This window comes from Bactrocera tryoni, chromosome 1 (genome assembly GCF_016617805.1).
Source record: "Bactrocera tryoni isolate S06 chromosome 1, CSIRO_BtryS06_freeze2, whole genome shotgun sequence".
Lineage (NCBI taxonomy): Eukaryota > Metazoa > Arthropoda > Insecta > Diptera > Tephritidae > Bactrocera > Bactrocera tryoni.
In genome coordinates, this window is record NC_052499.1 from 13,274,114 (window position 1) to 13,299,353 (window position 25,240).

The following is a 25,240-nucleotide window of genomic DNA, read 5'->3' on the forward strand; positions in this document are numbered from 1 at the left end:
GAACTTCAGGCGCGAAGGCTATTAGATAAATCAATTTTTTCGTAGAAAATACTTGAAAATATATGTATAGTATAAATCAAATTTTAAAAAGCTAGTACTTCAGATGCATAATTTTTCGTAATTTATCAGTTTAATTAAATGTATTTAGATATCAATCTCTAAATACATACATATGTCTATATATGTATATATGTATGCACTCGTACCACGATTATTTTTGAAGCATGAGACGCAGTCGTGTGATTTTTTCGTGATATTCCCATGCTCTTGTATACATATTTACATTAATACATACAAAGTATTTCATGTGACTTCTATTAACGAGTACCTACTTACGACACAACCGAGATAATGCCAAATGTGAAGGGTGCCTGCGGCTTTAATTTCAAGTAAATACTCGTTTTATTGCGGTAATAAACTCGTAAAATTGACAGAGATTTACGTGTCAATGAAAATTTACAAACGCGAGATAATATTGAAATGAAAAATTGATAAGTATGAGAAATTTTGCAAATATAAATTGGATTATAATCAGCATAAAGTTACGCATATATGGAGATATGTACAAATTTTACTATTAATAAAGTTTCATTTTCACTTTTGTGAGTAATACGAGTATTAACGGCGCTGGCTGCTTTTAAAAATAGCAACAATAGTCCGTGCTATTAAATAATATTTTAAGCTATAGACAAATGTACATATGTACTAGAAGGAAAGCCTGTCTAAATCATAGTGCAAATAAGGCATAGTAAATTATTCAACATAAATAAAAATTCGTCATAACAGCATTAAGGAGTATAGCCATAGCTTATTGCCAAGAAGCGGCACTAAAGTTCTGACGCATACAACACTGACAGTTTTGGGCCAGTTTTCATAAGTTTTATGATTACTTAGGAGCTTTTAAAGTGACTAACGTTATTACCTAAAAACTTTACAAATGGTGATTGCGACAGTTTGGTTCCAACAAATTTTTTGGAGCAAAATATATTGCATGGTAACGTCAGGAACGATTGCAAGAAAAGTGTTTGTTGACAATTGCTAAGAAAGCTTGAGAGTTATACTATTTTAACTCAACCTGGCATCTATGGCTAAGTCCGTTAACCCACAAACAAGCATAATATTGGGTAGTCGAAATAGTTTTTTCGTATTTCTAATCAAACTTCAACCAAATTTTTTTTTATATTTGCAAAAAAACGATATTATATATACGATATACGAAAATTTATATTTAACAAAAAACGAAAAGACTTTTTCGACTACCTAATATAATTGATGACGTCATTCCAATATGATACTATTAGAAAGAAAGACATTATTCATATATATACTATATCTTTTATTGTTGCCCAATTTTAATTGCCGCCACACCGCTGACACATGTTCGATTTGAACTTACTAGTGACGTCCCGAAAGTGTTATCAATACGAGTTGGTTTAGCTATTACCAGCACAATAAATATAAATAACGCCTGCATATACCCACTGTGTTAAGAAGTTCTTATCAATATGCCTTTGTCGGACTACTTATTAAGTCGCATTGCGAAATATATATATTTTAGTACTAATCAATATGTGATTAATACCTGTCTGTGTGCAAATATATACCTTGCATTGTGTGAGTTTAATATTATTAACAATTTTTGTTTGGTATTTGTTTGACGGAAATTAAAGATTCGCGAAATAGAAATACTCCCCAAGCCCGATAGACTACTTTTATCATTATGGCACATAGTTAGTGATTAGGCAACCTCGCCACCTTTGATTAGGCGAATTTCAAAACAAAGTTAGGGCTTATGAAATTGATAGACGCCAACTTGTTTTTGTTGTGCTGTATTAAAAGCAGTTGGAAACAAAATTATTTGGTATACAAATTTCTAGAGAAACATCGTAATACTGATTTTTACATATTGACTGTTATTGTTGTAATTAGCTTGGTAGAACTACAAAGTACATATTATATATTATTTTTATCAGCTGGAGTGACAGCAAAATAGTAATAACGCCGGTTATATAGAATATGTAGTTTGGAAAACACTTTAGTGATTCACCTCAAATGTCAAATGTATGAAAGGTGTATTATTTACCTTAGTTGTTTGTTTGATTCGTCACGCTGCAAGGTTTTTAAGCTTTGGGAGATGTTGAATACGTGGTTGACTAGTGGCCTTTTATATTTCGGGTGTAGAGCACAAAAGCAAACCTTCGCAAAACTAATTCTACAATCAAATCAAACTTCTTCAATTTACTCTTGGAGAAAATAATTCGAGTTGTAGAACTAAATAGAGAAGATGCCATCTTCTATCAGAGTGGCATACGCCGATGATATTGATATCATGCGCCTCAACAACCGCGCCATTCGTTCTACTTTCTTCAGAATGGATAGGCAAGCGAAGACAATGGTCTGGTAGCGAACGAGGGCAGGACGAAATATCATCAAACAGTCGTCGTACTTGCAACTTGGCTCCCACGTTATTGTTGATAGTCTTAACTTCGAAGTCGTAGATAATTTCGTCAAGCTTTGAACCAGTACTAAGAATAACAACAATGTCAACCTCGAATTTCAACGCAGAATAACTCTTGTCAACAATAGTTACTTCGGACTGAACGGCAATTGAGAAGTAAAGTCCTTTATCGATGAACAAAGACCAAACTCTAGAAGTCACTCAAAATCCCCGCCCTGCTATATGGTGCAACATCTGATGAGTCGACGTTACGAGCTTTCGAGAGAAAGGTTCTGAGGAAGATGTTTGGTCTTTTGCGTATTGGCCACGGCTAATACCGTATTCGATGTCGTCCGAATGATCGAAAACCGTCCAGCTCTGAAAGTATTCGACGCAGTACCCGCCGGGGGAAGTAGAGAAAAAGGAAGGCCTCCACTCTGTTGGAAAAATCAGGTGGGGAAGGACCTGGCTTCGCTTGGTATCTCCAATTGGCGCCAAGAAGCGAAAAGGAAAAACGACTGGCGCGCTGTTGTATACTCGGAAATAACCGCGTAAGTAGTCTCTACACTATTAAAGAAGAAGAACAACAACAAAAGCATAGAATAACCACCAAAAATGATTTTTCCAAATATTGTCCATTAAGATCTATACACTTTTGCATGCGTTTGAACCAATTGTCGAAGCAGTTTTGCCATATTTATTGAGGTATCTTCAAAACATGCTTTCTGAACGCATCAACGGCCTCTACAGGTATCTTAGTTTATTTTTTAGGTATGGGAGTAAAAAGAGTGCTCAAAATGCAGTTGTTTCAGTCGATGTGTGAGCGCTTGCATTATCTTGGTGAAGAGTGATCCGTTTTGGCGATAGAAATCATAAGTCTTGAAATTAAAGATATACTAATATGCTTTTTGTCGGGGAAGAAACAGTTTCAGGAACAAAGAAAAAATCGTAACACAAAAGCGCAAGTGACAAAGGACCTGTTAGCGCAGAGTTGCAACACAAGTGCTACTAATTTGTTTGAACAACTGGTATGGTGTGTTCGATTCACCACACTCCAAAACTTGGTGAATCGGCCGAGATGAATATTTCAAGTTACTGTAAACAACACAAATAGCGCGCATATGCCAAAACGTTCTGCCTGTGTATAGCAAAGAAAATGTCAAACTTTACGACCTTTCCATGATGAAATGGCAAACCTTATTGAAGAGAAATGTCAAAAGAGCGTGAAAAAATCTGTCTCTATCGGTCTACTTTTGTATTATTTGTTTATTGAAAAACTCTATAATACTCAAACGTTCTGACAATTCATACACTTTACAAGCCAGTAAATAAAACATTAAAAAAGTGCCGTAATCTTTAAAATTGTAAGCCCCTGTATTTGTTTACGAAATTGTTATCTTTGCTTTTAAAAATTTATGTTTTACACTGTTGAAGTGAGTGGCTTATCGCATTGCATTCGCTCTCCTTTTATTTCCGTCTATTAATTTTGATTGATGTTTCGCTTTTTGTGTAGCCTCTGTGTTTTTTGTGATCTCTCTTCGCTCTTTTTTATTTATTTTTTATTTTAAACCCAAGGAAAACACTGGCCGCCCAATTTGGCAAGCATCAACTGCTTTGTAGACTTGAGGTCTGTGCCTGATTGATGTCTTGTTTTTTGTTTTATTTTTATTTTTTCTTATGAAATTGCTTTATTTGCTGCACATGTTTAATTTTCCGGCTTTTAATTTCCCATTTTTGTTTTTCTGGGTTTAGGAAAGCCACGCCATACTTAAAAGGCTATCACAATGAGCGCAAATATTTTTTAAAGAAAAAATGTGAGTGATAAGTGTGAAATCGCTAAAAAAGTTGAAAATTTTGGGTGTAGAAAATGTACAATTATTAATTGACTTAATTAAGCGGTTGTCTGAAAGCCGGCGCTAATACTCAATTAAGCTAATTGCATGACGATTTGTTAAAAATCAGCGAATCCCAGCGCATGACAGCGCGAACTTCTTATAAACAACATACAAAAAAAAAAAAATAATAAAAAAAAACTCACACTGCTTCATTGTTTGTTATTGTTGTTATTATTATTTTTAGCCTGCGCCAATAAATTTAAACGTGCTACAGCATAAACGTTTTATTTTCGCATTATCAATGCCATAAAAATCTGAAGTAGTTAATAATAGCTTAAGTACATATGGATACATTTGTATATGAAATCTTATAGAGTCATTTACTAACTCACGCGCCTCTATGCGCTAGACAAATGTTGACCCAAGCGTTTCCATAACTAAGCTAGCACATAATTTATGCCTTAGACACGAGGTTGCAATATATAAGCTGGTATAATGTTGCTTAAAGGCGGTGACAGGCAGTGCAAATATTAATTTTGCTGAGATTATACTAGATTACCTTCATCTTGTGACAATTGAAATTTTTTTGCTGCTTAGATATTTTAGGTGCTTGAGGTTTAGGTAAACTTTGAAGTCCTTTTGAGGTGTAAAATAAGTTTCCTCGGGTAAAAAACAGCTATTATTAAAAAAATTGTTCTTATATAAAAAATTAAATATTTTATTAGAATTTTTTATTGTTACAAATACATACTATAAAAAAAATTCAGAAATTTTTCGATAAAAAATATTTTAAACCCGGCCATTGCCACGCCATTTCCGGTGACCCCTCGGGAAAAAGATGCGCCCGCTTTTTGCAGGATACCTTCTTACAGGATCATATAAAGTAAAAAATTCGTGTTTTATTTAAAACCTTAACTTGAACGAAGAAAAAAGATACTCAAAACTGGATTTTTGGCACATTAAAAAAAAAATGAAAATTTCAGTGAAAATTTTGCAACATTTTTTTTTGTTTTTCAAGAATTGCATCACAAAGACTTGTGTAAAATTTTATGAAGATCGATTGAATAGTCCCCGAGAAATCTTGGCAACCAACTTAAAAAACACAGTTTAGAGAGAAACGCATTTAAAAATGACGCCCTTAGCCTAGCTAGCCTCGAGCGCACAAGTTCTCAAGTATGTATCTCCGAAGCTATTACTCGGATCATCTTGAAAGCAACTTGAAGAGAATCAAGAGCTGTAATTTCATCCAGAAAAAATAACGGCTTGGTGTGGTAGAATCATCCATCCATATTACTTTAAAATTGATGCCGGTAAGAACGTAGCCGTCAATGGCGACCGTTATCGCGTCATGACAGCCGACTATTTGATGTCTGAAATTGAAGCTCGTAATCTCAGCGACATTTGGCTTCAACAAGACAGCGCCACTTCCCACACATCGCATCAATCAACGGATGAATTGAGAGAACACTTCGATGAGCAGATATTTTCAAGTGTTGGACCGGTCGATTAGCCACCAAGAGCGTTTAATATCACAGCGTTAGTCTTTTTCCTGTGTGGATATGTAAAGTCTTAAGTCTATGCGGACAATTCCGCTTCCATTCAGGCCTTGGAGCAAAACATAATGCGTGCCTTTCGCCAGTTACCAGCCGAAATGCTCGAACGAGTCATCGAAAATTGGACTCAACGGTGTGCTCATCTGGGACGTAGCCGCGGCCAACATTTGAAAGAATAAACTTCAAAAAATATGTGCCAAAGAATATTCTTTCGATTGATAGTAAACATACCCCATTAAGTTTGAAGTTACTGTGTATTTTCTTTAAAAGAGTAGGGAACCTCGAAATGGATCACCCTCTGTATACGCAATTATTATTCTGTGTGTTTAAAAATTGACTTCTTTTTCGCACTTTCGTACCGCCTGTGCAAACATTAACCTTTTGACTGACGCAAGCTTTGTGCTTTCAACAATTCATTGGAGGCAATAAATACAAATATTGTAGATTCGAGGCAAAAGTGTTTCAGTTTTGCCTTTAGAATTTGTGCGCTGATCGAATTGTGTACACACAAATCAATATTTACATAATGTATGAATATGAAATTTAAAAATAGTCGATGTTAATAAGAATTACGTGTCCCAAAATAAGAAGCTGAAGAACGTGACTACGTTTTCTGTGGTTGCATAGGCGCGGAGTGTAAATGAGTAGAGTACAGCTCACGATTTTGTGAGTGAGGAGACACACCTTTAACTTCATGATGTTCTCAGTTATAACTGTTGTCTTTGATAAGCGAGCAGGGCGCAAGCAAAGCGAGCAGAGAAATGGCGAATCGAAGAGAGCCTACTTACATTTACTTCCAAAAATCATCGCTTTGCGCCATCTTCACGCTGGTTTTTCTTCGCCTTTCAAGTATAACATTTCTTTGTAGCTATATTAAAGTATTGCATTTCTTATGCGATCCTTGGCAATCACCTGTATAGTGTAACCTTATGTGGATCTAACAAGCCATCTGGCAGTTGCTAGTAACTTTGGTCTTTGGTCTTTGGTCTTATACATATGGTGAGTTCAAGTGCACCCAAAAAGTATGCCACATGTACAAGCATTACACTATACAACACAATTTTTGTTTTCACAATCTACTAAAGCACAGGAATCAGTTTTTAGACTCTTTTAATGCTATTATAACCCATATATTAACTGATACTATACCAGTTATGTTTTAGACATTTTGACTAATTTTGCCATTATGCATAGTTGAAATGACAAATTCCTTTAAAAAGTGAAAATAAAAACAACTTGTTTATTGTTTTTGAAAACCTAAGACTTGAAATAAATCATAGTTGCTTATAGAAATCATAAGGCTTGAAATTTAAGAGTTACCAATATGCTTGTTTTCGCGGAAAGCAAAGCTTCTACATCAAAGAAAGAAGCGTAAATGTCAAAGGACCAGTTAGTGCGGAGTTGCTGCGTAAGTGCTGCCAATTGATATTAACAACTGGTATAGTGTGTTCGATTCACCACTCTCCAACGTTTGGTGAATCGTACACTGCCTTTGATATATTGCATTTGTTACATGCAATAAGTTTTTGCGACACGACATGTGACCCAATATTGTAAATTTTTTTGGCAACAATTTACACTATCTCTGTTTTTGTATCTTTTGCAAGTTTCTTGTGCAAAGCGAAGAATTTGCACTTATTTGTGAATTAACGAAATTTTGAGTGTGCTATCTGCAGGCAGATAATATGTATATGTACGAGTATGCATGCTCTATATATATAGTAAGAAAAAATAGAAATAAATGCGACATGCTTTTCTAGAAGCAACAAACGCCAATTAGTTTATGCTTAAAATGGTCAAATTAAAGTCCTAATTATTGTTTCGTGCACTCAAACTTATATACAAATTTATTATATATATAAATGTTGGCAATGTGAGCTACTCGTGGCTGCCGTCTGGTTGACTATATTATCTTTGAAATAAAAAAAACTGGACGTACTGCTGATGGATATGCAGCAGATGTATCACATACACACATATAGTATATTCACATATGTATACTCGTATGCATGAAAGAAGTGCGCGGAAATTGAAAATATACTTTACTTGCACATTGGAGGATGAATTTTGAGTTCAAAATACGCTCATGGAAATTATGAGATTACGGAAGGCATTACTTTAAGTATTTGCAATATGCTAAATATATTATATACCAATTCTGAGGTATGAGGGTCAATATTATAACGAAATACTTTCTTTTTTAAATGCTAACGGGAGTTTCACTATAAAAAAGCCGTTGAAACTCAGTTTGAGGACTACTGCAGTGCAATACCGAACCTCGAATTTTTTTACAATACTCTCATAGAACAACTATACCTAATATATCTATTATAACACACATTTTTAGCAAAATTCGTTTTTTTATTCAAAATAGTTCCTTTCAATGGTTATACAATTATTATGGTAACCCTCCAACATTTCCATAACATGTTTTTAGTATGATTTGTCCTTTGCTTCAAAATAGGACTCGGTTTCGGCGATCACTTCTTCATTCGACGAAAATTTCTACCCAGCGAGCATACTTTTGAGATCTGTGAACAGAAATTAGTCGCGGGTTGCCCGATCAGGCGAATACGGTGGATGCAGAAGCAATTCGAAGCCCATTTCATGGATTTTTGCCATCGTTATCACTCACTTGTGACACCGTGCATTGTTGTGGTCCCATTTTTTCGGCGGTTTTGTTCTTCATACGGTCCAAAAATGAAATGACTACTACCATTGCTGATGGTACTTTCTTTTTCAACGTGATTCCATGCGCATCCTAAAATGAATACGCCACCTGCAAACGGATTGTTGGGGTTTCCCACGCTTTGGATTAGGTTCATAGTGGTCAGTCCACTCGGATGAATGTCGATTGGACTTCGGCGTGAATTGATAGAGCCATATTTCGCCCATTGTCACATATCGATGCAAAAACTCGGGTTTATTACGCTTGAATATCTACAAACATTGTTCCGAATCATCAAGTCGTCGTAGTTTTTGGTCAAAAGTGAGCTCGCGCGGCAACCACTTTGCACAAAGCTTTCTCATACCCAAATATTCGTGAATGATAAGGTTCAGTTGATATCCAAAATTATTTTGGGGATTTTTGAAGTTTCAGTCGGTAACAAGTTCTATGGGGTGTTTACAGCGTTCAACGTCTTCGGTGCTCATTTCGAAACATCATGGACACATGGACTTAAATTTAGCAGCGCCATATATGCGTCAGGCCGGGAATTATTGACCTGTTATACTCCACAAAAATTCCAAGTTTGATGAATTATAAATAAATTGCTTGATAAATGCGTTCGAACGCCAAATACTACAAAAGCCTTCATATACAAATATTTGCTTTATCTAAATCCCTGCTTCGTCTGCTGTTTCAGTTTGTATGTTACTTGGCCTGTTCATAGCTGTCATCATACATATTATAGATATGAAATAATTTGTTAAAAATACCCAAATCTATTCAACAAGTTTTAAGTACATACATATGTATATAGACAAAGGTATTGCAAGAAAGGTTGCACCCTCTTTAACTTCACAAGTCGTCAAGGGTAAATAATTAAAACTTCACTTTACCACGCGTAACGGTTGAGATAAATATTTATACACATGATTACTAAATATATATAAAAATTAATAATAAAAAGTAAAGCAGAAAAGTTAAAAATGGCCACAATTATTTGCTCGAGATAAGGAAAAAAATGATCAACCCTGATGTGTGAATCGGTTGACGCTTTTGATAAGCAGCTGTCATAAAGGAAATTTGCGTACGCCGACAGATAGCACACGGTGGCAGCGCACTTTTGAGTTTCGTTACAGTACACTCGTATAAATACTACTCACATATACATATTTACATATTTGACTATTTGTTAGAATAGTAAAGCTTCTGTTAACGTGAGCTGGGTACATATACAATTACTTACGACAGTCGGGTTTACGTAACCGGAACGAACCCGAATTTTTATCCGGCCAAGGTCTGTCAACTCGGCATAATTCTCCCGTTACAACAAACACTATTTCTTTCCTCAAAATTAAAGACAAAGTTAGTCCAGCCTTTAAATAGTTCCAGCCTACACAAATCTCTGTCAAGTCAAAGTCGTTTTCTTCCTTGGTTCGAAAGTTGCTGCCCAGTTGGCTTGCGGGTTCCTCAAAATACAAACAACTTTTCAAGTAAGATCATTGAACCTTCTCGTACAGTTGATCCCTTAAGTTTTAATTTTTTATACAAGAAGAGCGTTATTTGAAACCGGTAAAATTTCGACTACATCCGAAACCAAAATATACTAAAACTGAAAGATTTTTGTCGTAAAAATTGGTTAGGTTAAGAGGGATCTCACTTGAACAGCTTAGAATGCCGGTCCGTTGAGGTACCTAAAACTCTTATATAATAGATCATAAGACCCTTATAATTCGACAAAGCTCTTTGCGTATTTCACAAATTTGTTGAGATGACTATTGTCAGTTTCAGCAATGTTTTCTGGTTCGTCGAAGGTAAGACTAGCGAGTTGTTTCAGTCTCAGTCTTGCAGAGGCTTGACAATAGAAAAGAAAGTGCCTTGATGTGTCCGTGTCATCCTCCTCCATACACCTTTGACATCTAGCGTCTGAGAAGACTTTTAGCTTACCAACTCATGTCTACTGGATGGTGTCCAGTATGAACCCCTACGACTGCGGCAAGATGAACTTTGCTAAGGTCAAGTAGTTCAGCAGATCTCCTGCATTCTACTCTATGTCAAATAGATCTACACTGGAGCTAAGCTCAGAGGACTTGCGCTTGCTAAGGGGACGTGAAACCTATTGGGCCAGTACTAGAATGCCATATGTCAAGGGAGATCCAACTCGGTCATATTTCGGTCATATTCGATTGACTAGCTTCGAGCGTACGGTTGGCAAGTCCAGCGTCCCTGAAAGAGGACATCTACCACCATAATCGCAATAACTTCTGTTTGCCAAACACTACAGTGTTCCGGTAGTCTAAAGCAAAGATTGACGGAGAGCTCCTTTCGGCAACCTCCGACTACTGAGCTGTAGTGACAGCATTAAAGGTGCCGTAGTAGTCCTAAATTACTCTGAAATGCACTCGCGCTCACATGCACATTCATATCGAAGGAACACTGTACTTGTCGTTTTCTTTATTGCTATTGCTGCATACGGTGGGCCGTCAATTTGAGCTTTGAGCATATCAGTTGGCACTTAACTGACAATAACGCTTCCGTTCAGCAACACGCCGCGCCAATGTGATACTGTCAACAATAACAACCATGAGAGCAACAGAAATACATAGAACATCAACCAGCACAGCTGGCACGCTTGTGTGACGTTTAACTTGCTGGCCGATCGTACGCTTAGATAGACAAGCCGGGCTGGTAAACGCAAATTTGAAGGGTGGTCTGTGAGCGCGAGATATTGGCAAGCATGTTTCAATCTGCAGACCCCTCATGAAGAGGGAGAAGTCTTCGCTGGCATTTGTCCTGCCATATTATTTCTAAAAAATTGTATTTACATATATGTATGTATGATCAGCAACAGCAAAACGTGCCATATACTCTACATCTAAGCGGCGTAGCTAATGTAAATAATGAGTGAGCGGCATATATTTTAAATAATAAGGCAAAAGCAAATAAAAAGTGAGAAATTTGTTTTTTATATAAAAATACAAATAATAACAACGCAAACAGCGGCGCATAATGTGGACTGTGAGTTGCATATTTGCTCGCTCTCTCGACACCTCAACCGAAACAGTAGCCGAGGCAGCCGCGCTAGACGCAACAGCTCACCAGCTCAACAGTAGCAACAACAGCAGAAACATCAGTCAACATCAGCAAAGACATAAAGCGTTCAGTATAAATCGTCGAGTATCTGTTCGGCGGGTCCGCAGTAGCGCTGAGTAGCCAGAGATACAAAGTACTTATGCATAACGGTTTGGCGTAGTTGGTTAGAACTTTTCGATTCTTCGAAGTTTGGGGGTTGACTCGGACCAACGTTCGGTTACGGTAGCGCGTTGCGCTCGGTGCTTGCGACGGCGGTAGATTTGGAATTCTCAGTTAACGGTTGCGGTTTAAGCACTGGTAGGTGTAATGCAACGGAAAATTCAAAAAATTCGAAATTTAGTGGCAAACAAAGGTATAAAGCGTGTTCAAGAGTTGAAGAAAAAACGTTTTGTGTTTTGAAAAATATTATTTTCCAATAAAATTTGCAAAATATGTAAAAAGTGTGTTTGGAAGTGTGTGCGCTGTAAGCCATAATGGTGAAAATTCAAAATAAAGCAACTGAAATTAATTTGTTAGCGGAAAATCAGCCAAAGCAAGGCGAAAAGCAATTTTGTAGTACGCGCTTTACGTTTCGTGCGCTCACAAAATGGCAAGCGCTACATAATCACATACATACAACACTAACAGTATATGCAAATGCCAGACATCACAACAACAACACAAATATTAGCATTCGTTTTGTAGCATTGCGGTCAATAAACAATTTCAATTTGTTTGTTTTGACGATTTTCCTATTTCACTTTTGTTGTTATTGTCTTTTCTTCATTTCACCTCACTCATATGCAATTGGCTAGTGACAGCGTGTATCGCTTGGATGTTGTGGGAAATTACGCAGAAAGTAGCCAAGTGAATGGCGCACGCGGTCCGCGTATCTTTGGCGCATTTGCATATGAAAATTCCTCTCCTCCGCACACATGCACAGGTGCGTGCGTCGGTGCATTTGTGTAGGTGTGGGTGGCATTGCGTGAGTGTGCGTAGCAGCAAATTATGCATATTGCCGCGATTGGTGTCAGCAACATTTGAGCAAATGCAGCAACATTTGCTTGGCATTGATAAGCGACAGCGAGTGAGGTGAAAAAAGGCTGGAAATAATGGTTGAAGAACGACGGAAATATTTGTGGAAATTTGTGTACGAAATGCGCTTACAAACCAAAAAAATAATAATAAATATTTGAAAAATGAAATTAAGTAGAGAATGTGTGTATAAATAGAAAAGAATATAATAATAATAAATAAATAGATACATGTAAATAGAAAAGTGTTGATAATAAAATTGAAAGTTGTGGTTAAGCAGGAGAAAAGTGGAATTTGTTCATATATTTATTTTAGAGTAAACAAAATAAAATATTTTCGCAAAAGTGTGAAAAAGTGAAAATATCATAGTTCTTATAAAAAAATCATGTATATAATATAAAATATAAAAAAGTTAGTAAAACAAATTGAAATATAATAAAATAAAATTAAAATAGTAAAAGAAACACCATAAAATGAAACTCAAAAATTAAAGTAAAACAATTATAAATTATTACCGACAAATTAATAATTAAAAAAATTCTGTATGTAATATAAATAACACAAAAAAAAATATATAAATAAAAAAAAAATAAATAAAATTAGTAAAACAAATTGAAATATAATAAAATAAAGTAAATTAAAATAGTAAAAGAAAAATATAAAATGAAACTTAAAAATTAAAATAAAACGAAAGATATTGATAGAAATTTTCTAAGTTTAAAGAAAAAGTGTTTTTTTCCATTTTTTAATATACCTAATAAAAAATAAAATATAGTAAAATTTCAAATAATCGGAAAATAATGTATTTAGTGATATAAAATAAAAAAAATATAAAAAATTAACAAAATTTAATTAAACTAATAAAATTAAATAAAAGAAAAAAAAATGAAATAATAAAATAAAAGACGTGAAATAAAGCTCCAAACTTCAATGGAAAATGAAGCTCAAAGATTAATAAAATTTCTAAAAATATAGAAAAATTAGAATAAAAAGTAAATAGAAAATTAAATAAAGAAATAAAAAATAAAATAAGATTAAATTAAATAAAAAAAACATATAATAAAAAGTTAAAAAATAATTTAAAACAATATAAAATGACAAAATTAAATAAAAAAATAATAAATTAAATAAATTAAGTAAAAAATAAAATAAAATATAGTAAATTAAATTGAATAAGATAAATTAAAATAATGAAAGAAAAAATATAAGATTGAGCTCAAAAATTAAAATTAAATGAAATATATTGATACAAGTTCTGTAAGAATAAAAAAAATGTTTTTATTTAAATTTTTTTAATATGAAAAAATAATAAAGAATAAAATAAACTAAAATTTCAAATAATCTAAAAATAATGTATTTAATAATATAAAATAAAAAATAAATATTATAAAATAAAATTAAATAAATAAAATAAAATAAATTAAAATAAAATAAATCAAAAATGCAACTAATAATTAGTTTAAATTATTATTAAAATTTTAAATAAACAAAATAAAATAAATTAGAATGAAATAAAACAAAATTGAATTAAATACTTTAAAATAATGAAATGAAACACATGAAATAAAGCTCCAAACATAAAATAAAACGAAAAATTTTACTGCAATATTGATAAAATTGTTTTGAAAATAATTAAAAATATTTTTTAACTCTTTTAAAAATAATAAAAAATAAGGATAAAAAATAAATAAAAGTAAAAAATAAAAAAATTTAAATGAAATGAAAAAATAAGACAAAAAATAAGTAAAGTGCAAAATAAAATAAGATAAAACTAAATTAAATAAAAGAACATAAATTTAAAAATTAAAAAAAAAATGGTGCATTTAAATTATAGTATATAAAATTAAAAAAAATTAAATAAGAAGTAAAATAAATTAAAACAAAAAGAATTTAAATTAATTCAATGAAAAAAGAAAATAAAAGAAAAAAAATAAAATTTAAATTAATTCAATGAAAAAAGAAAAAAAGAAAAAATAAATAATTTATGGATAGAAATTTTCTAAAATAAAGAAAATTATTTTTTTGTCTATTTTAAAAATAATAGAAAATTAAGAAAAAAATTATAGTAATTAAAAAATTAAATAAAGAAATCAAATAATAGAAAAATAAAAATAAAAAATAAATATTATATAAAAAACATAAAATTCAAAATTTAGAAAGTAAATTTTGATACAAATTTTCTAAAAATGAAGAGAAAAAAATTTTTCTCAACATAAACTGAAGAATGTTAATAATTTTTTGTAATAAATATTAAAAAAAGATATTTTAATGTTTTTTTATTTCCGTACAATATTTCACGTAAAAAAGTTACCAGTTTTAAATACCCGCACATAAAGTTAATTCAAATATATTTTTCTAACAGATCCTTTTAAAATCTTGTATTAAAAAAAATCAAACAATACGGCAATAAAACAACAAACCGACGAACACAAATGTTAAGTGCAATGATGGTAAAATGTTTGGCCTGAAAATGTGTGTTACAACAAACGAAGGCTATAAACATAACAACAATGCAAAGTTGCATAAGACGAACAACAACAACTGCAGAGGCAAACAAATAAGTGAAATCAATTGTGCAAATAGCCATAAACTCAATAAAATCAACAGCTGTAACAACAGCAACAACTACAATAACAAATGTCAGTGCAAGATTGTTGCTGAAATAAATAACAGCGACAACATAAATGCGAGCTGGAGCATAGGCGGCCATTGCAAGTGCAACGGCCATAACAACAACAAAACGTATCAACATAACAGTTGTGGCAGCGATTTGGCCTTCAGCGGCGATAAATGTTATGCTTGCAACGGTGGAATGCTGGCGTGTTTCAGTGCATAAACAACAACAACTTGCATATAAATATATTTATATACACTTCTGTACATACAATGTATGTGTGTATTTCAAATAAATAACCTAATTGAAAACAAAATTAAAAAATAAAATAAAATAGTTCTGGAAAAAATATTTTCGCAACACGAATAATAACGAAAACAAAAATTATAACAACAACAACATAGCGTAAAGTGGAAAATATGCAAAACGACAAATCACAATTCAAACAAACATGTGTGATATACATACATATGTACATATATTTATATATGTGAAATAGTAGTGCAAGCAACGATTATATAACAACGTACATACATACATATGTACATATAATCAACTTTACATATTTATACATAAGTGTATAGCGTACATAACAGTTACGTCAATAGCTGAGTTCACCTAGAAACAGCTAAACAGCGCATTTGGCAGCAAAGACAGCAAAGAAATCAGCATTATTGGCCGCAGAGGGGCGTGAAAGGAGTACGCAAGGAGTAAAAGCCAACAACGTGCAATTGTCAGTATTCCAAAGTGTCCGAAATACATAACGTGCGCGTGTGTATTTGTGCATGCGTTGCAGTGCATTTCTTTGATCAAATCCCAAAAAGTGTTTGTGCGCCATTATACATACATACATATACATATACAAATAGTTATATAGATACATATAAGAAAGATATTTTTATGTGCTTCTTCGGTACAACATTTGCATATAAAATGCCGGAGATTAAACGCAATTTGAGTCGCCTCTCAATGCTGATGTTTCGGCCGACGCATTCCAGTGAGCCTGGCTGGCGTGCGGAGCTGCTAAGGTACATACACACAAATACAAATACATACTTATACACTTAAGTATTATTACCCGCTATATAATCTATATAATTTTTATTTTCAATTTCAATGTTTTCTGTGCTTAACAATAGCCAATTAGTGATTATACTTAATTATATGTATTATAAGAATATTAGGGTGGGTCCAAAAACCCAAATATTGTTTTCGTGCCGTACTCTGAAAAATAGGTTCTTAGACACCTCTAAAAAGGTAAGACTGAGCTTTTAATTGTTACGGGAAGGGCCCCGCCTCTTTTGAGAGCTATCAGTCCGGGTCAAATTTGATCGGTGGATATATTCTAGGTTTTATTTCCTATAAAATGACGTATACGGGGTATCAAATATGCTGGGTTCAACAGAGCATTCTCGCTAACTTTACCGCGTTAGAACCAGCAATTTTTAAGGCGAAGTTTAAATAATCTGATTAATCGATTGGATGAGAGATATGTGATATAGTTGTTGTTGCACCTACATATGTACTAAATTTCATGCGGATATCTCAAAAAGTGACGAGAAAATGTTATAATCCTTAAAAATCTTCAACTTACAAATCGCTGGCTCGAAAACGGTTTTAGACCCACAGTCTCTTAGGTAAATTTGCTTCGAATGATCCGTAAAACATTTTTCGAATATGTGATTTTATAGGAAAAATACGACTCTCTCTAATGTATATACCACCTGATCAAATTTGACCCGGACCGACAATATGAGAATTCCGATTTACCGTGATTGTTTTACATTAAGTTCCAAATTCATAAGAAAAAGAAAAAGTACCTTAGAATAGTCGAATTTCAACTGTTGATACATTTTAAACCGTTAGGTTAACAAAAAATTAGTAAGAGTCTTTTTTATAGAGAATTAAATATCGGTGAAACGAAATATTCTTTAAATTTTCTTAAATTTTATATAAAAGATCTAAAGTATATATAATCGGTTGATAATTGCTAGGCTTATAATTGTGGTTCATGAGGATGAGCTGAGTGTGGCGCTTGTGTTGAAAGTGGGGTTTTCTGATATTTAGCCTCGTTCCGTCACGCCTTCTTGCATATACATACGTGTACATACGTAAGTATATTTCGAATGTGTCATACCATATTTAAACTATTTGCTAGATTCTCTTTGTTAAAATCGCTTTATTGTTCCTTTTTTTCTAAAAATTACGTGAACTAAAGCGTCATCAGAAACTTTTTTATACTGAAATATATAGTTATACATAATGTGCTCGGTATATAGGCACTTTGATAAATAAATATTTATTTGTATTTATTAAATTTTCATTTGCTGATCGCTGCAAAACATCTGAGCAAAGTCAAACGCCTTTAGCCTTGCAGCGAACGTTCTAAAGCAAAAGAATGAGGGGAAATACAAACAGAAAGATAAAACCATTAAGAGTAAATTGGAATGAGAAGAAAAGGGAATAATTAAACAAATATTAAAAAAATATAAGGGAACAGCTAAAGAAAAAATAAAGCTAAAAATAAAGTAAAAAAATGCTGAAGTAAGATAAGAAATTTAAAATTACTTTTTGGTTGGCGGTTTTTTATTTTTAAAGTATGATTTTTAAATGTTTGCAAATATACAGCTGTGTTGGTGGCAACCTTCTAACAATCGCTTCCTTCTAGAAATATTGGAAAAAAGACTGCCCTCCGCAGCATAAAAAGGGTTTATTGCAGCTACATATGTACAATAAGTTCGATCTGAATAATTTGTTGGACATTTGTCTTCGCAAATCACCTATGTAGAGTTCATGAAAATATCTTGTCAAAAGTACCAAAAAAAAATGTTCATGCTACTTTAAAGCACGCGTGGTTGTGAGCTCGTTGCAATAGACCTATAATTTTAAATAGATCATAAAAACAAATCTTATGGTGTTACATTAGACGATCTAGAGGGTCGATACGGATTACAAAAATGAGAGAGTACACGATCTAGAAATGTTCCATGCAAGAATTGTAGTGTTTCAAGAGCTGTATGACATGTGGCACCGTTTTGTTGAAACCGCATATTGCCCATATCAATATCATGAAATGTCGCCAAAAACAGTAGCTTCATCCTCCTAACGAAACTATGGTCCATGAATGCTTCCAGCCAAAATTCACACCAAATTGTGGCAAGTTCTGGATGCATGTGGGTTCTTAGAATAGCCACTAACAAACCCATCAAAGCGCGAATGTGCTTCATCGCTTAGAAATATTTTTGACCAGTATCCAATCTAACAATATTTTTGAAATATTCTTTAATAATGCAGACACGTTGTGCTATAGTTTTTTTGTTTTTAATGCATAAATAGACGGATGTAAGTATAACTGGCTAAGATATAAGAAATTACAAATGAAAGAAATTGAAAAGTAAAAACCCTGTTGCCGAAAACAGCCATTCAAAGACCTTGATGAACTAGTTCAGAGTTTACTAAAATTTTAATTAATAGGTAATACGAGTTTCTGCTACCAAACATTTATTACTATTAAACAGTTTTCCTTGTAAAAATTTTTCATTTGTTAACAAACTCGTTCAAGCAGTATTTCAATAGTAAACTATAACCCATGATCTTTCGCAAAAAATTGTGTAAACATTATAAACCGTACACACCTACTTTCCGCTAATTCTTAGTAAAGCCAAATATTTTCAAAACGTTTACGGCTACTTTAATGACAATTTCAAATATTTGAACAACAAAATTAATCAATGCATTTTGCTCAACTAACCTTGTGACGTAAAGAGTTCTATTTCATGCGCCACGCCTTCAACTCTTAAAAATGGTATTTTTGAGACAACAATAACCAAACTAAATTATGTAAAACAAACATTGTTCAAAAAAGGTTGCAATATCATAACAATGAATCCCTTTTAAACACAGCCTACTAAAAACAGACCTCCTAGAATTTCAAGGAAATTTATACCTGTCTTCCGTGGTACCTGCTTTGCGCTAGATCCTTCCTTTGTCAGAAAACAGCTAGAAGAAGAAGTGTGTAGCGCTGCCTGTTTTTTAAGATATAAATTAGAGCAATTTCAGCAAAGCAGCACATTCGCAAAACAATCGCGTCTCTAAGCACACAAGTGAGCAACTCAAAGAAGAATAAACAGCGAACTCTTCCGTGGCTAAACAAATTTCGAGCTTAAACTAATTTCTTATAAAAACTCAATAAAAATGACTGAAGTCGCAACAAACGTCATCAACAAAGCTGGTGCTGCCATATTACCACCTCAACCGTACGAAGTTACCCCACCGAATCCTGGAGAACCATCGGCATTGCAGAGACTTGCCGCATTGTCCGCTGCTGCAGTGGCTCATGACAGAGAAAACAACAGAGAATCCGACTCCGAATCCGATTCTGCTTATTGTGATAGTGACGGCAACTCAGACACAGACACCGACATCGACGACTCTGATTTCGTAACCTTCAGCTTACCGTTTAGGGCGCGTCGTTCAACACTACCAGCCGCACTCGAAGGACGGAAATTAGCTGAAGTGGCCAAATCTGCTGTAAGAAAGATGTGGTCACGACGTATGCGAAATCGATCAATATGTAATTGATGGATAGAGGAACGGTTATTGACGGATATTTCAAATTAAGCAGAAAAACTATCTATAAATTCAACTAATTCATTAACTAGTCTATAAGTCAAATTCATAGAACTGGCATGAGTATTCAATAAATGTCTGTAGTTGAATCAATAAACGCTTTCAATCAATAAACATTTGAAACGAGAATATTTAGGTTAGGTTTCTGTTTTATAATATTTTGTTGCAGTTTCTTAATCACATAATTTTGTAAGTAATGATTGATTGTGATTGTGATTGAGGTTTCCTTCTTTCTCTCTGTGTTTTGAACTTTCTTGCATACTTAATATACTACCTTACCCAGCGTAAAAAAATACGAAAGTGTATTCACGTCATCAGCTTGTATCTACAAATGCTCTGCTGTCTTTTAAAGCTCTTTGATACCCATATCTCTAATTTTATAATTTTTGAGCATTTTTTCCAATTAACTGTAGTGTCATTAAGCTGTGCAATAATAAATAAAATGTTGTCAGCTTTGGAAAGATTTCATGTGCGTTGACATATAATATGCGTTTGTGGAGCATAAATCATACATATGGATGTATAAATTTCACCTCTTTTATTGCTGAAGTCGCACGGTGCTAACTCAGGCGAATACCATTGTTCAAAATTTCCCGAAAAATTTACGAAGATTCGAAGCAGTATGTCACGGTGCATTATCGTGGTGCAAAAACCAAGAGGTGTCGGCCCATAATTCCAGCCTGTTTTTACGAGTAGCTTCGTGCAAACGACGCAAAACACTCAATTATTATTCCTTTTTGATAGTTTGATCTGTCGGAAGCAACTCTGAGTGCACCACACCTCTATAATAAAAGAAAAGTGTCAACATAATCTTGATTTTTGACCTGTTTTGACGTGGTTTTTTCGGCTTCGCCTCACCTTTGCCACTTTATACGGCCGACTGATCATTTGTTTCCGGGTCGTAAGCATAGATCCAAGACTCATCTCCAGTAATAGTATGTTTCATGACATCTATCACTCATAGTCATACCAATTTTGAAAAAAATTTCGACGAAAATTTACATTAAAAAGCCTTACTATTTCTTGCCCACAGTATGTTTATATATATCTTCGTTATAGTCGATCTATACCTATATATAACTACAAAAGTAAAAATATTCGCAGCATATTTTATTAAGGGCGTTCATTTAACTTCCAGTTATTTAGTATGTAAATAAGTTTTTTCTGTTGTTTTCTATCTGAAAGAGCAGTAAGTGTCACGTGACAACAGCCGCTGAAAACTGCCTGCCGATGAAGTTGTCATACTTATATAATTACTACTGGCGCAAATAGCTGTTAATTTTATTGTCTGAAAGTGCTGTACTTTGTAAGGCGGATCTAATTATTTTAATTGTTAATTATCCATATATTGTGTATGTAGTTGTGCGGTAAACCCATACATATATATAATTTGTGCTGTGATTTAATTTTTTTTTTTTTAAATTCAAATTTTAGTTTTTTCATTGCAACAACTATTTGCATTATGAACGATTGTTCGCTTTAAAACGAATAACTATGATGAATTACTCACGAATATATGATTAAATGTCATTAAACTTTGTGATGTTAATCGAATGTGAATTCATTAAATAATTTTTTAGAAAAAGTGTAGGTATTGTTATGATAATTTTATAAAAGTGGAAAATGTTTATAGATATTGGAGAACAAACAAGTAACTATTGTATATCTCGTATATAGATGAAAGATTGAACAATAAAAAACGTTAATTTCGGTTATATCGAAGCTATAATACCCTTCGCAGGTCATTATATCATAAAGTAGTATAGAAGATAGTGAATCGATATCAGATGTAAGAGAAATAGGTTGAAATTGGTTTTATTGATAAAAAGTGGTATTTGCAACAACTCAAATACTAAGCTCAGCGGGTGAGCAGGAAAAAGAAAAAACGGCGAATCGAACATGCACACAAATTCCTAAAACTTGGCTTATTCATTGATGACGTGCCGCTTTGACGCTAGGAAATGCACTATGACGTGCATTAATCACTAATTGCCTAGTTGAAAATAACAAATTGAGGAGACTTATACATATATACATATATATAATATTATTATAAGCATATTTAGCGTGTGCACCAGTGTACATATATTTACGATATCTGAGCTAAAACTGAGAGCGATTGACGTCAGCGGCTGCAAATAGCCAACATATACGCAGATGCAGGCCTATATTCTATATAGTACATGCACACATATATATAAATGCAATTATTTAACGGCTATGAAAGCATTCTCGCAAATACAGCTCAATTTTAATGCATTTTAACGTCAACTGAGTTGACAACAACGTTAGCAAATGCATTTATAAAATTCTCTGTATAGTGGCTGTGGTGTGAATGCATCAGGGGGGTGTCTGCATGCAGGCCGTATACACTCCAATATACTATATTTATGTATTTTTATAGAAATAAATATGCATAAAAATGCCTATTTCCATCACAAATGTTAAATCGTGTTGCCTCAGCCGCATATATGTACATATGCTGCGCATAGCAACTGAGGCGCAAAATATGTGCATAAACATTTATTTTAATCCATATATGTATGTATGTATGTTAGCAATAAATAACCAAATATATGGTATGCATTATAGCTTATTGCGAAATTGCAGCCACGGAGTCAATCAAATTGGTTCATATAATGTATGTTGAGTCACAAGTATTTACAATAGGTTTAAATGTATTTTCTTTAACATTACATAAATATTTTCATTAAAATAATTAAAAGTTTTTCCGCAGGCTAATAAAAAAAAAATAAAAATTATTTTTAATTAATTTATAAAAATTTAATAAAAAAATCATTATTAATTGATTAAAAAAAATTGTTATATGTAAAAAAATAGTTAAATATTTTTTTAACATTACATAAATATTTTCCTTAAAATAATTAAATTTTTTTCCGCAGGCTAATAAAAAATAAAATTATATGTATATAAAACAAGTTTTTTTTAATTATTTTAATTAATTAAAAAGAAATTTAAATAAAAAATTAATATTAATTGATTAAAAAAATTGTTATATGTAAAAAAATTAAGTAAATATTTTTTTAACAAAAATATTAAACATTAAAATAATTTAAATTTTTTCAGCAGGCTAATAAAAAATAAAATTATGTATAAAAAAAATAGTTAAAATTTTTTTTTACCAATTAAAAAAATTTAAATAAAAAAATTAATATAAATTGTTTAAAAAAACTGTTATATGTAAAAGAATTAGTTAAATATTTTTTTTTAACATAAATATTAAACATTAAAATAGTTTAAATGTTTTCAGCAGGTTAATAAAAAAATTACAAAAATTAAAAAGAGTGTATTAATATTATATAAAACTAATTTTATTAGCGATTATAGAAAATTACAGTAAAACTGACTGGCTTCTGCTTATAATCGGCCTCGGAATAAGGCACTACTTATGCCATTACTTCAAATTTATTTGCAAACAGCTCAGCTCACCTCACTAATGGTGTTCATTATCTGTAATTTGTTTTTCTGTTAATTTGTTGTTGAGTTCTTCTTCTTAATTGGCGTAGACACCGCTTACGCGATTATAGCCGAGATGTTGTTGAGTTATCAACTTTAAAACCATTCCAAATATACATTGCAGTCGGAGTACGCATATATTTTGCAGTACAAACTCAATAACATGTCAACATATACATTAGGGTGGGTAAAATGAAAAAAATGATTTCGCGAGGTACTCTGAAAAATAAGTGTCTATGAAGCTTTACGAAAATCTGTTCAAGTATGAGCTATTAATTGTAACGGAAAGGTCCACCACTTTTTATTTTTCCATGTTTTTCTTATTATATATTAAAAAAATTCCTAACTGGTTTCCAACTATTTGAAAAAATATCACGTTTTTTAGGTTTTGTAGAAAATTAAATGCGCCACAAAATGGTCTCTTATGATTTTTTTGTAAACCCAACCATTTAAAAGATATTAACTGCTAATGTGTGATTATTTTAAAGCATTTTTTTTTTTCCTTTTTTTGTGAATTTTATAATTTATTGAAAAAATAAAAATTTTATATTACAAAATCCAATGTTTCGTGGGAAATTTACTGATTTACAAATATGGAATAAATTTTTTATTTTTTTCTATATTTTATCTTTTTTTTTATTTTTTTTAATATTTTTTTATATTTTTTTTTAATATTTTTTTATATTTTTTTAATATTTTTTATTATTTGTTTCCTTGATTTTTGACACTGAATATCTCGGAAACACTCAATATCGTCACCTAAAATGCAAAATAAACTTTTTATAAGTTTATAGGCGATGGAAAAACGGTATACCAAAACCATTCATTTTGAAAAAAAAAAATAGTTTTGGTTATAAATTGGTTATACATTAGTTATATATTGGTTATATGATGGTTATATATTGGAAATATCTGACAGCGGAAGCTGAACATTTTAAGTTTCATAAATGCAATAAGATGTAGTGAATCGTAAGCAATGAAAAACTCAATTTCGACTGTTTTGATGATACGTTGTTTTGCAATTTATGTACTAAGTCTGTTAACATTCAACATTCATTACATACCTTGCCATCTATGCCTTCTAACCATTTACGTTTGTTTATCTTAATCCACTTCGTTGGCCATAAATAATTACCGGTTTTTTGTTTATTTTGTTGCAACTTAATAAATAGAGAAAAAGTCAATATACTTATAATAAAGATCATACTGTAAATATACTTAGTATTAAATATAGTTTTTATACTGAGAGATTGTGCTGCCGCCATTTCATGGTACCTCTAAAGCGCTTTCATTTTCTTTTATTTTTTATATCTGTTTTATGTGTACATACATTTCCGGGAACAATGAAATTATTCCAGCAGAAAGTAAACATCTTCTATTGTGACATTGAATTTTGGCATTGGACTGCAACTAATGAAAGATTTATGCGCCTAATTGTAGAGAAGTTTCTATATTTGAAGATTATACAAAAGTTTTCGCGTGCATTTGGACCTAACTCCTCATAAAAATCGATACTTAATGAAAGACCTATTGAAACAACACACAAATTTAAACAAAATTTATAATATATTTAAAATATAAAAATTGAAAAAATGTATAATCAATTCTCTAAAGTAAGTCTAAGTCAACAAACATGTGTATCAAGTATGCAGAATGCGCCACCTCACTGACCTTGTATTTCTGTATGTCTGTATGTATTTAGCAACAAATTAAATGCGGTACAACAACCCTTTAGGTAACCTCTTTCTCATTTTCGTTGTCGTTGTCGTTTTTGTTTTCACCTTTTTCTCCCTTGCTTAACACATAACACAGCTGTGTGCATGTCTTTTCCGTAAGCTTTTGATGTCTGTCAGCTTTTATAACAACATACATATTTTCGTATTGTCCTACATGCTGGCACACATACTTATTGTACAATAATAT

The 25,240-nt window shown here is 32.4% G+C and overlaps 1 protein-coding gene across 5 annotated transcripts in view; it reads left to right on the forward strand.

Moving 5' to 3' along the window:
* The window catches only part of LOC120782202 (G protein-activated inward rectifier potassium channel 3), a 90,067-nt gene that overhangs the window by 46,390 nt on the left and 18,437 nt on the right, over window positions 1-25,240 (forward strand). The window contains exon 1 of one of the 5 annotated variants that reach the window (XM_040114354.1): window positions 15,573-16,239. The exons of the other annotated variants lie outside the window; for them this stretch is intronic. Coding sequence (XP_039970288.1) covers window positions 16,112-16,239 — 128 coding nt within the window. The 5' untranslated portion in view covers window positions 15,573-16,111. Of the gene's footprint in view, window positions 1-15,572; window positions 16,240-25,240 lie in introns of those variants that run through there. 5 annotated transcript variants of the gene reach the window in all.